Consider the following 17,308-nt stretch of genomic DNA (forward strand, 5'->3'; position numbering starts at 1 on the left):
CTCTTGGCATACTCAAATTCTTTATAACGCAGATACTGTCCTAGATCGTTTGTTCTAGAAGGAGTGGAGCAAAGGGAGTGAGTGTTTCTCTTCAGTTCTTAGTGTTGTGGCTCTTGTTGTATTTCCGTTTTTCTAATGCTACCTTGGTAGTAATGGATTTTTGCTTGTCTGTCTGAACTCTGGGTAGTCCAGAAAAGGTGTGAGAAAATCCCTGGGACCAGTAAGAGCAGTGGGATTCACAAACAGTGAAATTAAAACCCCTCTTGTTCTGTTGACAGGGGCTAAAGAAATCAGGGGATTTTGTTTTTGATTTATAGTCTGCCTAGACTTCGATGTCGGGGAAAGGGAGGAATGAGACATTACACCTTGCTGTGAAAATGTGAGAAAAAAGGATCTGTCCTTTCACAAGGGCTGCTCTGAAGGTAGTGCCTCCTATTTTGTTACGTTGGCCCAGGGCATCAGGAACTGACATTGGTGGGATGGCAGTGAAGGTGAACTGGGTGAAGTGAACCTTCCCAGCAGTATTCCATTACATTTTTTTGCTGTGTGACAGATGGAAGTAGAGGGGCACTCTGGCAAATTTAGTGTCTAATATGAAAGTGTGGATGAAGTGTGTCACTGAATTCCTCCATGCAGAAAAAAATGGCAACCACTGACATTCATTGACACTTGCAGAATGTTTGTGGAACCATACTGTGTGCGCAAGCACAGTGAGGCATTGGGTGGTTTATTTCAGCTTTTTCAGAAAGAATTCTGTATGCAAATTTATCTGGACCTACTGAACCAGGATGAAGCTGAAGGTGGCAGTTTCCTGGATCACATCATTACCGGTGGCAAAACATGGTATCACCACTATGAGCTGGAGTGAAAACAGCAGACAGGGTAGAGGTGTGTGAATACCTCATAAAAAAAAAAAAGTAAAAGTTGTAGCTCTCAGTGGGTAAAGTGAGGTGCGCTGTCTTTTGGGATAGGAAAGGTATGGTCTGTCTGGATTTCGTGGAACCTGGACAAACCATCAGCTCTGACCGCTACGTCACAGCACTACCTAAGCTGAAGACTTGAACCTGCAGAGTGAGACTAGTGAAGAGGACACCTTTCTCTTGCAATATGGTAATACCAGTCTGCATACAGGTTTGAAGACTGTGGAGCAGTGGTGACAGCGACAGTGGGTCATCTCTGCTGGTACAAATATTTGCAGGTGTGGCATGCAGGTTCTTGTTTGTCACTGGCGAAAATGCATAGCTAATGGTGGTGGTGACTGTCAATTTTGTAGCTGAGCATTTGCTCTACCAGGTAGTGTTATTGTACTGTTTGTTGTGATTTCCATGCAAATAAATAGGAGGCATTACTTTCAGAGCAGCCTGTGTATTTAGAATGTTCTCTAAAGATATTTGGTGAAGTAGAATGCAAATGAATTTAAGAAGTGACGTGAATTTACAGCTCTAGAATGGCTGTGTCTTATTGAAAGTCATGTGAATGACACTGCTTGCATTGGAAATCTGAGGAAATTTAAAGATTGGACACTTGAGAAACTATTAGTGTGTAATACACAAGGGAGTCTGAACTAACAGCCATATCATTTGGGACAATGAGATTTTTGTTTTGTTTTTCTTGTAACTGACAGGAGCTACTCATTAAAAAACCAGTCAAAACAAATGAGTTAACTCTTGCTTTTCCAGAATGTTGATTTCATTTTGTTTATTTCAGTAAAGGCACCAGAATTAGCCAAAGTTGTAACAAGGTTTTATGGATAGAACTTGGCCATAGTTGGATCTATTTTCCCTCTCTCTCTCTCTCTCTGTTTTTTTTTTTTCTTGACAAGACTTTAATGAGACTTTTATAAGGGCCTAGAAAAATTAAATAGTCTACTTCTAATTTTAATGAGAATGATGTTCCTGATTTGTGAATTTTAATACAGTATCAATTTTAGTAAATATAAACTATTTTTGAAATATTTTAGTTCATAGATGTCTTTTTTAGCAGTTGTACTCTGAGTAGAATTGGGCAGCCTATGTATAATGTGTTCCTGTTTATGGTAGTTGTTGTTTAAAAAAAAAAGTTGTTTTTGTACACCTTACATTACTTGCATTCACGTTACAGTTTACATTATTTTAAGTTCCCATTATACGGATTTTATAAATAGTAATTTTTTTCTTCCACATAAGTATTTTCTTTAATTTATAAAGATCTCTATAGATATATTCAAAATGATACAAAACTGAATGACTTTATCAGCTTTCAAAGGGATTGGAGAAGGGTCTTAATCTGGAGTAAGGAGCATAGCATTACTCTCTAATAGTCATCGTTTTCCACAGGTTGGGCACTTGCTATTTCTTTCAAAAGTATTCCACATTTGTCAGATTTGCTTGCTGGAAATACTTAGTATATATGTAAATGGCCTTTTAATTAGCAGTGCTGAGATCAGGACCAGTTAATTTTCAGGCAAACGACAAGTTAAGTTTGCAATAAAGGTAAACAGAAGGAGATATTTTGATATTTATTTTAATACATAGGTGTAAATGAAGTATTTTATGGAATAGATTATTTTGGGATTCTGTGAACTGACAGTAGGCTTGTAATTGATTGAGTTGTAGTTCCGTACCCGTTTGCCTGGCAGTGGAGTTGATGCTAGGTTCTGCTTTGTTGAATGTACTGAATTTGGCTAGTACTGTACAGAGAGACTCAGCTTTGTCAGGATCACTATTATGTTTCGCAATGCAACCTGGCTTGTATAAAAGCTCTTTGTTTTGTGGAAATATCTGTTTTCCAGCCAAATTCCAGGCAGTTCCAGGCATCTTACAAGAAGCAATGGCATGGTGTTTGCAGCTGTGAACATTTGGTGATGCAGTTCCTTCTGTGGCAATGTTGTGGGAATGCGAGGAACTGATTGGTGACTTTAGTATTTTGTTGTTACCTTTTGTTTTGGAGAGAGAAGCTTCAGAGGTATCGCCTTGTTGTACCTTGCAAGTATAGAAAGTCCTGAGGTAGCTTACTTCAGGCAAGGCTGGTTTATTTTAAATGAGCTAAGCAGCCATTTTTCCAATTTGTTGCCTTGAATCAGAGCAGAGTTGTAGCTAATAAAAATGCAACAGGAGGGAATTTATAAATAAAAGCTAGCAAGCCGTTTTGATCCTGACACAAGGTGCAGATAACTAGGGGTAAATAATTGAGAATAGTCTTGATGTGATAGTGTTTTATCTTCTCTACTGGACCCAGTAAGTAAAGATTCTTGCTCATAAAAGAAAAAAAAAAGATGAGTTCTGTAAACTTTGAATCCCCTAATTGCCGTAATTAAACATGAATCTGCTTTTCTTTCTGATGTGTCATGCAGATGGGCCTCCTTTCTGCTTTGGTAGGAATCTCAGCAGGGTACTTTGCTTGTCTTCAGTGTCTGTTTCTTAACTTGACTTCTGTGAACCAGGGTGTTTGCAGTGTTACAGCGTGGATTTATGTAAGCAGTGCCATAACAGGGTTACACCACTTACTCCAGTTAGAAAGTAATTACTGCTAACCATGGCATGTATGTAAATCCTGATGTGGGTGTAGAACAATCTTTTGTAACAACTCGTATAAGAAGAGAATATGGGTCAGGGAACCCCATGATGTACTATGGAAATACTGCAAATTAAAATGCTGTTTGTAAAGACTCATTTTTCACCATACTGTATTTATTGTTCTGAGACAAGTAATTCTGAACTGGAAATGTTGTAAAAACTGTGTCCGGATTGAATTGAGAGAGCAAGCTAAGCCTGTGTTCAGCTATTGTTGAAGAGGGTGATCCTGCTTGCTTCTTTGTGCTGATGTTGGGATCCATCTGTCCTTTTAGAAAGTCAGTTTGGTAACCTAAAAAATTGTAATTTGTTTTCTTACACGGTGCTATTTTTCTGCTGTCTTAGTTACTCAGTTAATGAGATCACCCTGTGATCAAACAGAAGAAAATGAGGCTTCTGGGAGAGGGGAATACCAAGAAATACGACTGGTCTTGTTGGCATCAACTCTCAGTTTTGTAAAAATATGCCTGTTATGTCACTGCATTACAATAATCTGGCAGTAGTAGACTGAAAGTTCTCAATAGTAACCATTGATAGAAGTTCTCAGAAAGATGAAGGATGCTTCAAGCCCGTACTCTGCATCAGTTTGTTTTTTTAAGAACATAGAAATAGAAAATAGTAGTAGTTGTTTTTCCAGTTTGTAAAAGCCTGCTATTTGTTCTCTGAGCACTTACCGTTTTATAAGCCACTTGAGCTGCATTCTCCTGGCTTGTGACATCAACAGAATCCCTCAAGTGAGTTCTAACTGTATTCAGCCCAAAGTAATTGTATTTTCTACTGTGTGTTTCATTTGATAACTGAGATTACCATGCAGAGACATCCAGGAAAATCTTCAGTGTCGAACTAAAAAAAATAGTCAGAAGATAGCATTAATAATACTTCTACCACTTGTTTTTCTATGTCCCCATGAATTTTATAATAATTGCCATCATGTGTGTTGAGTGTGGGTTTTTGAACACACATATATCACAGAGTTGCACAGTCTACTCTGTATTCTGTAGTAGTAGTGTACATGACTGCCTGTTGCGTGCTTTGATGACTGCAAGTCGGTTGAACAACAGTTTTCACCAGTAATTATTTCACATAGCCTAGTTGCTGTGTAGCTCTCATACTAATATATAAGCATCCAGAAATTGACTGAACTATCGGAGCTTCCTCCTTCTGGTGGGCTTTTTGAAGGGTGGTCAGACAAATGTTCTGTATTAAGAAGCATTTAAGCATTTTCTGCTGGTGACAGCTTGCATGCGCGTGTGATAATTGCCAGTAGATTTTCTTTACTACATTTTCTTGAATGCCCTGATGTCATATAGAAAATGTCTTTGTTTTGTTTTTCTGTTATTAGAGCTATTCTGCTCACTGAAAAGGAGACAGAAAAATAGATGTCCACGCCCACAGACCCTGGCGCCATGCCTCATCCTGGTCCTTCCCCTGGACCAGGACCTTCACCTGGACCGATTCTAGGACCTAGCCCAGGACCAGGGCCATCTCCTGGCTCAGTTCACAGCATGATGGGGCCAAGTCCAGGTCCACCCAGTGTCCCGCATCAAATGCCAGCAATGGGGCCCACTGATTATCCACAGGAAGGCATGCACCAAATGCATAAGGTAATAATTTATTACAAGTGAACCTTTTATTCTTAAAAGTTCTCTCCAGTGAGTAAGAACCCAATTTCTACTGCATTTAGGCTTGCATAACTGCTACTAGAACTCATGTATCACCTGCAAAACTGCAACAACACTGTTAGTTCTGTCTTTGTTGCTAAAGATGATGTGCACAGGAGATTACGTACAGCTGCTTTGCTCTTAATACGCTACTTTGAATTACAGACTTAATAGTTTGGAAATTCTTATTTTTGAAATTCTTTTTGAACTGTGCACTTTCCATACACTAGACCATACTAAAGAAATGTTGGAATTGTAAGTATTAAAGTCTTAGAGTAGATGATTCTAACCACCTTTTACCTTTTGTCCTCATCTGTTTTGGAGCGTCATGCTGCCGTAAAATTTTTCTGAGTTCTTCTTTAGTTTTGCACAATTTAATTTGATTTAATTATGATTTGATTTAATTTTGATATTCATTTTAATACTTTTAATGGCTTGTGCCTACAGATTTGTTTAATCTTCTGTGTTGGATGAAAAACTTCTGTGTTTTGAAATACTTTTACAGAGACTCCTTCTTATTAATGAATTTTAAACTCCATATTGTAGAATGTGTGAATAATTGTACATTAGCTGTTGTCATACACTTAACGTTACACATGTACTTGGGTTATTCTTTATGTCTTCTGCTTTGAGAAGATTTTTGAAGGAGCAGAATTTTCTGTTTGGGAACAATCTCTTAAGAACTGTCATTTTCATGCAGCTGTGAACCACATATTTGGAACTAATGATCACTTAAACTTCACTGATATTCTGCTTTCAGAAGAATGAAGTAGCAGTTTTCAGAACCAAGATTCACAAGGCATTTTGCTAACTTGTTGATGCTATGTGTTACTTATATAAGCTGTTGTGACTTGACCCTGGCTGACTGATGATGCCCACCTAAGCCATTCTGTAACTTCCTCAGCAAGGCAAGGCAGGAAGGTGCAGGAGGTACAGTGAGTAAGTTAGCAGATTGAGAAAAGCACAGGGAAATCACTCAGCAATGGCTGTTGCAGGCAAAACAGACTAGATTTAGGGAAGATTAGTGGAATTGATATCTGCAGGGCTGTTTTTCTCACGTTTTCCTATTCCTCTTTCTCACTGCTACTGTGCAGCATTTTAGCCTTTCTCAGAACCATTATCACAGAAGTGCAACTGGCTCATAGCTCAGCTTTGACTAGCAGTGGGTCCCTTTTGGAGCCAGCTGGAAACAGGCTTTCATACTGTGGGGCAGCTGCTGTGCTGTGCTTAGAGGCCATCCCTACAGCTCGCTGCAACTGAACCTTGCCATGTAAACTTACGTATTATGTAAGCACATCGGTAAAGAAATTTAAATCAAAGTAATAATATAGTCTTAAAGTAATGTAAACATGTCTTCATTTTCCTCATGAATTGACAACTTTGTGTGTAATTTTCACATATGGATTAATTTTAGTCACTAAAGCAGTTAAGATGTCTATTCAGTAGAGACATAACACTGCCATGTTACAGTGCATGAGGAACTGTATCATTAAAATTTCTAATAATGCAATGACAGCTGAAGTGAAGAAGGCCATGATCCAACTCCCTGTTTGTACTAAACTGTTGCAGTTGTAATCTCTGAAAAATCAATACCTTAAAAACTATAAGTCTTGCATGTGGATCTTGAAGTAAGTTAGCAATTAGCTAGGCCAGATTTACTATTTTCAATTGTTATTTACTTGTTTGTGAGGTGGTTGACTACCTAAGGTGCCATTACTCTGTTGAGTGCTCCAAACATCTTAGATGGATAAGGTTTACATCCTTCAATTTTCTCAGTTCTTTCTTTATTAAGAGATTCTGTGCCTGAAGAAGATAAGTCTAACACCAGGAATTTCGTAGTTCAGCAGTTCAGTATCCCATATATTGTCTTCAGCTGCTTTATCATGTTTCATCTTGTATGTTCATAGAATTATAGAATAGCCTTGGGTTGAAGGGGACCTAAAAGTTCAAGATTTTCTTCAGATGTCTGATGTTATATCAGCATTAGAAATAATCATTAAACTTCTTTCAGAGATAGTATGTGCATGTGAGAGACAGAGACACAGAAGCTCAGACTAAGCTACAAAATAAATCTGTTGAAATGATGCAGGTGGAAAGTTGTTGGTTTTTTTTTTTCAGTGTAGATCAATTTTCTAGACTGTTCTTATGTACAACTCTAGAAATAGTGCATTGAAACAACCAAGAGAGTTCTGGAAAGGGTCTGTTAAGAAAGTTTTTGAAAGTGTGCCTCTAGACTGTTTTGCAATTGCTGCTTGAGTGACATTCCATGTAGTTAAAAGAAATCTGGTCAGCTACTTTGTAATTTTCAGTTTGACTAGGTAGTTTTTTTTTTCTATTTGGCTTTATTTTAAGTTGTTTATTTAAAGCTGGTCCATGGCCTTTGTGTCATGATGGAACATGGTGTTTTGGGTTGGGTTGTGTTTTTTTTTTAATCTTTTTTTTAAAGTGGACAAGCAAAAGTGTAGTGAAAGTGAAAGAGTAAGCAGAAACTGTTCCATTTATGCAATTACTTGTTTATTGCACAAATGCAGTGGGATTGTGGTTTTCACTTTCAGAATCCACCAAGAAGGTGGCAAAGTACCATGAATCTTTGTTAGATGTTTGGCTAGCTTGCAGACCATCATGCATGAAAATGAAAAATATGCAAAAGTAGGTAAATAAGCGATTAAGTAAAAGTTACGATTCCTACAGTTTGATTACTTAAAAGTAGTTACTATTGAAAGATGGAGACTCTATATTCACTCTATAATAACCCCAGAAAACTTCCACAGGAAAATTTACAGTCAATTTACATAATAACGTAGCTTTCATAGAAACAGCAAGTTAATTATCTTTCCTGTTACTTGCTCAAGAAATGTTCAGACTACCAATGAAATTGCCAGGAAGGTCATTACAATTCAGTTTTCACTGATGTGTGTTTTGGGTGCAAGAGAACACAGATTCAAGGAGAGGTACTTAGAGATCTTTTGGGGCCCTGTGAAATGGGTAAAGTGTAACAGCCTTGGATTTTATCATGAGCTGAAAATAATGGGAAGGTGGGAAAATATCAGAGGAAAGTGTAGTTACATGATTGCCTTGATTTTACTCTTCCAGTGAATTTACTGTTCTGGGCTTGCGAAGCAAGGTTTTGGAAATGGTGCTGCTGTTACATTGGTTCAAGTCCTCAGCTAACTTTGTAACTATGTAGCATTTCAAAGAGGTTTTGAGAAATAACGATTTTTCAAGTTGAGTAGTCTTTATCTGTTTGTTTTTATGTATTTTCTCATGGACTGTAGTGGTACTTGTAGATTAAATATATCCTTGAAAACACAAGTCTCATTGCATAACTTAGCATCATTGAAACTAATTTTGTCTTGGAAGAAATTTATGCCACCTTCGTCTTTCTTTTAGCTTTTTTAGTAAAAACAGATCCATCAGTTCTGCCTTTTTAAATCAGCTTCTAATGAATTTCTCTTTTAGACTTTCACAGCATAATTTCTGCAAACATAGTGAAGCAAACCCAATTTTTATTAAACTTATTCTCCCTTCTGTTTGACTTGAAACTTTTGAGTTTGTTCCAGATTTTGTTTTGCTTTCAATTTTTTGAGGAAAAAAAAAAAGATCTTTACCAAACCCTGTTTTTTTGGTCAGCTCTTCTTCCCACAGAACCATTCCTCCAGCTGGCATTTCTGTTTATGGTCATGTGCCTATCCTTCCATTCCTGTTTGTTTTGCCTTAAATTCTTTTTGAAAGGAGAAGTGTGGACATGTGTTTGCTTTCTTCCTCATTGCTTTTCATTAGCGCCCGAATTGTTTGTCCACCTTCTCCTGTGCTTGTATTTCTGATGCCCTGGATATATATGTTGTGTACTGTCTCAGGCTCTTTGAAGTTTCTAGCATCAAGAGAGGCTGCACTGTTGCTATCCATTCATGCAGTGATGCCCATCCCTGCTGTCACACCACAGGTGTGTACAGCCATAGTCTTCTGTTAAAGAAATCAGATCTGGTTTCCTACTCAGTATGTTCCTCCTCTTGCAGGTCCTAAAGATTGAGTTATACTGTGGCAAAATAGGAATGGTTCTGGTTGTACAAGTATTTCTGTTAGTGTAATATTCAGCTTGGTAAGGTGTGAGCTAAGCATTCTCGTCGGGGTTGATTGCCTTTATAAACAGGGGAGAAGAGACAAGAAGAGCATTTTACACTTCAGAAAAGGGTATTAGCTTTATTTGATCAGCATAATGAAACTATTTTTCACATGTCAGTCTGCCTTTATGTTCCTGTTCCATATCCCAAACTCATGTACTCAAAAATAGTGTATCAGGTTTTTTTTTCTGATACAAGTTTTATTTCACAAGTGTTTTTGTTCTGGCATGATTAAACATCCTATTGAAACACAATTCCTATTTGCTCCTCCTTTTTTTGTAACTTTTTTTTTTAACCTTTAGTTTCTGGTAAGGAAAAAATGATGGTGAAATGATTCAAAAATGCTGAATTAAAAAAAACAACAACAACAACACTTTTTGTTTAAAGATGCTTTAAATCTAGTAAAATTATTTTGATGGAAAATAAATAGTTTTATGAAGAATTTACAAATAAAGTGTAGAGTTTTGTCTTCTTTCCCATTTTCTGTATAAAATGGATTAATTAAAATTGGGTTGTCCTTATGCAACAAATTTCTCAAAGAGAAGTAGTTTCTCTATGTTTTCCTTTAAGTTAATGTAGCTTCTTAGGCAACCTGTATTTTCAATTGGAGTAAGTTTTTCTATCTCTGTTATAAAGAGTTCCCAATTAATAGGCCTGCATGTATATTAAACAAACTGCAAGGTCTCTGTGTACAATCGGTTTGCAATAACAATGTTTAGTGTACCTGTGTATATATTCTAGAGTGAGGCAGTTTGGTATTTCTGTATAGAGATGAATGACTTTTTTTCCTAATACCAAGCCTTGCAAATGAAGTTATCTGAAGTTATCAGTGAGTAAGAAGAATCTCATTTCATTTTAGGGACCTTGTGTAATTTTTGTTCTCAGGTAAACCTTTTTAGTTTTCTTTTTCTTCTCATACCACTTTTTGCCTTATTCTCATACTTGGAATTTGACAGTTTCTATTAAGGAACAATTTCCAGTGCACTGCATGCCTCCAGCATGTTTTTCTGACCCCAAGCTGTATTCTCTGCACCGTCTTTGGAAGACATTTGGCCCTGTTCTGCATACCAAATACCATGGTAACTGTAGTTCTTGAGTGAATAAAGTATCAGGAGCTGTATAGAGCGCAAGTATTTGTGTAGAACCTTGTCTCCCATTCCTTGATTGCCTTAACCTCTTCTTTGCAGGCAAAACTAGGGAACCTCTAGCAATTATGTCTTTGTGTTTGAAGAGAAAAAGTGTTTGGGGCATTCCAGTAGAGCAGAGATAGAAAGGGCAAAGTTTGGGCTAAAAATAGCTCAAGCCAAGCCACAGGCTGTACTTTAACAAGTTGGTGTATGTTACACCACTTTGTAATATGAGACCAGTGCCGTTCATGTGCTTGTATGTGGGCAGTTTGCCTCCCTGGCGTTGCCAAACAGATCCTAAGCAGGGGAGAAGAAAAAAGTCAAAAAAAGATAAGGACAGGGAACAAACGAGCAGTCCAGTGGTGCTTTGTGCTTTCCAAAATGTTTGACTCCAGGGGTAAATGTGTCAGCTGAATTTATTTGAATGACAGTTAAGAAAAGTTTGTACTTCTCTATTTGGTATTTACTTAGGTTTTGAGTTAAATTCCTTTGGATTTTTGTAGTGATCTTATGTATTGTTTCTGTTTAAATACTTATTTTGTTTTCACAGACCATTGATGGCTTACATGAGAAAGGAATGGTTGAAGATGTTCATTGTGGCTCCATGAAGACTATGCGACCTCCTCACCCTGGGATGGGCCCACCTCAGAGTCCAATGGACCAGCATAGCCAAGGTTCATACATACTATGCATGCTATATGAATTTGAGGCTGCGTTCTGCTGCAGAGAGTCAGTAGTTCCATGGAATAGTTTTCTAATTATTTTCATTCATCTTTGCTTGGAAAAACTTAGCTCAAATCAGGCAGCAAGGTGAATAATATCCTGTCTGGAGTTCTTATTGGTCATGTATTGGAAAAAAGAAGAAAGGCGTTTCCTTAGGGTTCAACTCCATGGCTAGGGCAAATAATTGGAGTAAGTCTTTTACAGATGTTAGCTTTTGTCTGTTAAACAGATGCGGCTAAATTGAAGTGCAATAGGATATTATCTATTTTATTCTGTTGATGAAGGAATGGTAAGAGAAGAATCCAAGCAAACCTGAAGAAGTCTCCTTTAGTATATGTGTTGGTTGATCAGGGCCTGATCAAACTATTTGCCCATTATTTTTTTATGTCAGAAAATAGGAACACCTTTTACTATATTGCTACTTATCTTTATGTCATTTAGCATAAAAGGGCTTGCATTTTGTAAGCAGCTCAATATGCTGGAGATTTATCTGGAAACATCTGGCAGTATTAATTAGTTCAGCAGATAGACTTGGTATATTGTAGAGTTAATGTATTACTGTAACACCTGAAGAATCCCACCTGAAGTTGAGATTCTGATTTGATACACATTTGATATATTAAGGTATGTTATTGTTTGCTGTGTTTACACATTTATTACAGAGTAAGAAAAATGCTGGAAGGATAAAATAGATATAGGCTAACAAAATGATTTTACCTGGATTACTTTGTGGCTTTGCAGTTTACTGTGACCCTAGTGGCTAGTGCATCATTGGAGTCTCCATCTTGGACCTTCAACACCATGAAGTATTGTTTTCCAATTTCATTGTTTCGTATCAGTTAACTGAAAAATAACTTCTACCAGGACAAATTATCCATTGATTAAAACATTTTCACTAACTTCAGTAGCATAAAAGCAGAATCACTTGAGAGCAAAATTTTGAAAGACTTTGTATTCACATTCATCGTTTTGCTTGTAATGAAACTGTTGCTTAAAATGATCAGAACATTTGAAAGTGAGCAATGGGTCCAGTTCAAACATAGTTGGTTCAAATATACAGCAACAAAAATTGCGAATACTGCAAATATAGAAAACTAAGTTGTCTTCTTTTCTGTGCTAGCTGAGATCAGACTTCTCAACTGTGGTGTTCTGCAACAGATCATAGTATTAGTAGTATCTGTGGCAGCTTAAAAATTTCAGGTTCTTGCTCTCTCCTTGTTGTATGTCAGCAATGGTTGCAAGGTGAATCAAAAACACTGGAATTACCTGAGTAGGCTGTTTCAAGAAATAGTTTTTTTAAAAAAACAAACCTCCAAAACATTAATATTTAAAGTACTCAATGTTAGTGAGGAGCTTTTCAGCTTTCTTTGCCTGTTTGCCATCTGTTTTTCTTCTGATTGTTTTTTTCATGAATGAGATTGGTAGCAGTAGAAGCTCTTACAGGTGATAGGAAGATCTTGTGTGCTGACCTAGTATGTGTATTTCCATGATAGAAAATCACACTTCTTGATAGCCCTCCAACATGTAGTATCCTACTTTCAGTCTGATATTTGTTGTATTTCCACAACCTCTGAGAAAGTAGGATATGTAGTAAAAGAGACTTTAAAAAAAGAGAGAAGTAAAAAGTATAAGTAACCCTTCTCCCCATGAGTGCCCACGCTAGAGGGAGTAATGTGAGTTTTCTACAAATACAGGGAGAGATGAGTAGTGAATCTTCTAATTTGGACAAAATCTGCAGTTATGCTTGGTATGCTATTAGAAACCAATATTTATGGTATAACATACACTTGGAGATTGTGGTGTAGTAGCTTGAGTTTCCATATGTAGTTTTAACAAGATGCAAATCAAGTAGAAATTATACGTTATTGGTTCTAGGTCTCTTTTTTTTTTTTTTCTTTTCCATGGTTTATTGCTTGTAGGCTTGAAATCAAAGTAGGTGAATACATGTAATGATTACTGTTATTTTCAGAAGTTCAGTGGAAAGTGGCTGAAGATATTCAGAACACTAGGGAATGGGTGACTCTGGACTTCTGCAATTAGTTTAAACATGTAAGCAGAATGGTTACATGTCATTGTTAGCTTAGCATTGATTCTAGGTAAAATAAAAGAGTTTTGTTTGTCTTTTAATTTTGTATGGCTGTCTATGATGCAGGCCATTGGAAACAGTTTTATTGAAAAATCAGTGCTGTCAAACAAATATACTGTCATTTTTCTGGGGACTGTAAACTAGGTTGATTTATTAAATTATAAACAGATGCAGAATAGTATTTTTACAGTGAGTAGCACAATCAGACTTAGCCCATGTAATGGTAAAGCTAGTAGTAGTATGACAGGCACAGCTTGGATGGTCTAATATACTTACAAAAGGTGCCTGGATTGCTACTCTCTTGCAGCAGTTTAAGAGATGAATAGCACTGTATAAAATCAATATAAGTTCTATTAAATATATTAAACTTGTTAAATGTTAGGTTATGAAACTGTTACTAGAAGTTGGTCATCCTATTGGGAATATTTCTAGTTCATTTTGTGGGTCTGTTTTTGGTTCAGTGCTGTCAAAATATGTTGGCTCTGAAAGTGATGCCTTCTATTTATTTGCTACAGCACATACAAGAGCATAATAACACTGTTTGATAGAGCAAACTCTCAGCTACAAAATACTGTTTTTCAGTATAGTCAGCACCATTAGCTGTGCATTTTTGCCAGCAGTGAACAAGCGCACACATGCTGTGCTCATCAAAATCTGTACCAGCAGAGGTGACTCACTGTTTCACAGCTGCTCTGACAGTTCCATTGTTAGAAAAATGTTGCCTGTGCAGTCCATATTTCATCAGCCCAAACAGATGGAAGTCAGAAGGCACCAAGTCTGGACTGTGATGTGGGTGTGGCAGGACAGCCCAGTAAAAACTGGCAGTATGTTCCATGATATTCAAACTGGTATAGGGCCTGCATTACTGTGTTGCAAGAGAAAGGATGTCTTCTCTGGCCTGACTCTGGAAGTTGGGGCTTTCAGCTTAGTCAGTGCTGTGATGCAGTGTTCAGAGCTGGTGGTTTGTCCAGGTTCAGTGAAATCTGGAAGCACCATCCCTTTCCTGTCCCAAAGGCAGTGAATGTCACTTTACCCACTGAGGACTGCATCCTGAACTTTTTCTTTGTTGGGGAATTCACACATCTCCACTCCATGGGCTGCTGTTTTGATTCTAGCTCATGGTGGTGACACCACATCTCATCACTGGTAGTAATGTGATCCAGGAAACTGTCACCTTCAGATTCATATTGGTTCTGCAGATCCTGACAAACTTCCAAACAGTGTTCATTCTTTTTCTGTCTGAGCATTTGTTGGCCTAGTGCAAACTTTGTGATATTCCAATGTTGCCATCATTGTTTACCGTGCATTGAAGCCAATATTCACCTCTGTACACAGTCCTGTTTGTAATCTCCAGATTTAAATGGATGGGTTGATCCAGATGCTTTTCATTTTGTGATGTGACATTTGTGCGTGGCCATTTGAAATGTGGCTTGTCTTCCACATTCCTTTTGCCACAGCTTAAACATATGACCCACTGCCTCACTCACACTCACTGTTTCTCCATAAGTGTTCAGCAAGTGTCTATGAATGTCAGCGGGTACCTTTTGTTTTTTTTTCCTGCATGGAGGAATTCAGTGACATACTTTTGCTTTATCTGTACTTCCATGTCAGATGCTATTATGTCATACTGCCCTTCTGCTGCCACCTGTTGCATGGCAGCAACATGTAATGGAATATTGGTGAGAAGACTATCTCTTCTGCTGGTACCATCAACATCCACCTCTGACATTGTGGGCCAACATAATAAAATAGGAGGCATAACTTTTGAAACACTTCTATTTGTCAGTGATCTGGAAATAAGTACAAAATCAGTGCTGATAGCTGTCTTTTGTGTATGAGGTGTAGAATTATGTCATAGGAAGCAACGATGCTGAATAATGTTCTGGTTGCTCTGGCAGAATTTGATGTGTGTTCCTGTATACAGTGCTTGAAACTATGAAATGGAATGTAGTGCATGCACCCAGGAGCAAGAATAAATTGGATGAAATGTTCTATCACATTGCATTATAATACCTGCAGTTAACAACAATGTTGAGAAATATTTAAAGTAGTCCAAGATTCTGAGGAGAGCTGTGAAGCTAGAGAAGGAAACAATGGTTTTACTTCTTGGTGAATAGGAAAGTGGATTGTGAATTTGTGATAAATGCATGGACAGTCCTTCTGTATGTGGTGTATGGTTAGAAGTGATCACAAAATCAGATTTAATCTAAACTAAAGTGTTCCAATTAAAACCTTTTTTTGAAAAAAGAACTTTCAAAAGCATGCATGCACTTTAAAAAAACAAAACAACAAACAAACAAACAAAAAAACGACCTACAACACAAAATGCATAAATAAATACATAAAATGTTGAAATCTGCATTTCACTGGAAAATGTACACCAAAATGCACAATGATTTTGAGGATCTAGAAAATGTGCATGTAAATATGGATTATAAATTAGAAATAAATTGAACTGCACATATGGTTGTACATATATATGATCTGTGTAATCTGAACATGTGCTGCAAATGAACAATCTTGAAATGAGGACCATGAACTTAGAGCAAGTCAGGACAGAATTTTCAAGGTAATGATTATTACAGTCTGTGAAGAAACAAAAAGTGGATCCTTTTTGAGGTGATGAGGTTTACCTTGATGAGTAAGTCAAAAACATTTCTAAATTAAATGTGTCATTTTGCTCATAAACACCTATTTTCTGTTTCCGTGAGAGTCACTAGTCTGAGATTTTTGAATTTATTTATTTACTTTTTAAACTAATTATAATTACTAAAACACGCATCCTTATTATTTAGATTCTGGATTTTTTACTTTCTTGGTGTTCAGAGGTAAGCTGGTCATGCAGAAATAATCTTGCAGGTTGAGACAGTTTGTTACATATTTGTTGCAGTCATACTACAACACCATTGCTTACAAATGTTGGACACCAATTTGTAGGCGACCTGTATATCTCCTCAACAGTTACTGCTGGTATCTGTCTCCTTAACAGTTACTGCTTTCCACTGCCAAATTTTAGAAAGGGTAGCATTCCTGACTATTTCCAGCGTCCAGTTTTCTTGAAGTCAAGCACAATGATGTCCTTGTTTTAGTCTTAAAACCCTTATTTTAATGCTAATAGATTAAATAGGAAGGGAAGTCCATTGCTCTGACTTCATAGTTGGCTGTTTAAATAATAATCTTACCGCATTTAACTGAATTTGGGCTGTTAATGTTTTCAGCTTATGTGAATGAACACTGCTGGAAGTGTCTATATTGATACTGGAAGTATTTACTTTAATTTGTTTTAAAATTTACTTTAAATTGTTAAAATGGTAAACAAACTTACCCAGAAAATTAAATGTATGTTTAGATTTATTTTGTAAGAGGAATGAGAAGAATCTGCAAAAAGAAGCCTGGTGTTTGTGTGATGGAGGCTATATAAAGTGGACCAAAACTGGAGATACAGTGACTCTCAATAAAGCCAAGTGCAGGATGCTGCACTTGGGTTGGGGCAATCCCAGGTGTTTATACAAACTGGGGGAAGATCTCCCTGTGATCTTCTCCCTGAGAGCAGCCCTGTGGAGAAGGACTTGGGGGTCCTGGTGGACAGGAAGCCGGACATGAGCCAGCAGTGTGCGCCTGCAGCCTGGAAGGCCAACTGTATCTGGGCTGCATTAGAAAGGGGTGGCCAGCAGGGAGAGGAAGGTGATTGTCCCCTGGCTCCTGTGAGGCCACATCTGGAGTACTGCGTCCAGGCCTGGGGCCTCTGGCACCAGAAAGGCACAGAGTTGTTGGAATGGGTTCAGAGGAGGGCCACTAAGATGATCAGAGGGCTGGGAGTACCTCTTCTGTGAGGAAAGGTTGAGGGAACTGGGCTTGTCTAGCTTGGTGCAGAAAAGGCTCTGGGGAGACCTTGTTGTGGCTTTCCAGTGCATGAGGGGAGCATATAAACAGGAAGGGGAATGACTGTTTACAACAGTGGATAGAGATAGGAGAAGGAGGAATGGTTTCAAACTGAGACAGAGGAGGTTTAGATTAGATATTAGGAGGAAGTTTTTCA

At 37.6% G+C, this 17,308-nt stretch overlaps 1 protein-coding gene across 3 annotated transcripts in view; it reads left to right on the forward strand.

The window, feature by feature from the left end:
- SMARCA2 (SWI/SNF related, matrix associated, actin dependent regulator of chromatin, subfamily a, member 2) overlaps positions 1–17,308 on the forward strand; it is a 104,247-nt gene that overhangs the window by 5,105 nt on the left and 81,834 nt on the right. For all 3 annotated transcript variants that reach the window (XM_048931497.1, XM_048931498.1, XM_048931499.1), the window contains exons 2-3: positions 4,894–5,155; positions 11,011–11,134. In XM_048931497.1, the coding sequence (XP_048787454.1) occupies positions 4,931–5,155; positions 11,011–11,134 (349 nt within the window). In that variant the 5' untranslated portion in view covers positions 4,894–4,930. The remainder of the gene's footprint in view (positions 1–4,893; positions 5,156–11,010; positions 11,135–17,308) is intronic.

This window comes from Lagopus muta, chromosome Z, assembly GCF_023343835.1.
Source record: "Lagopus muta isolate bLagMut1 chromosome Z, bLagMut1 primary, whole genome shotgun sequence".
NCBI classification, from domain to species: Eukaryota; Metazoa; Chordata; class Aves; order Galliformes; family Phasianidae; genus Lagopus; species Lagopus muta.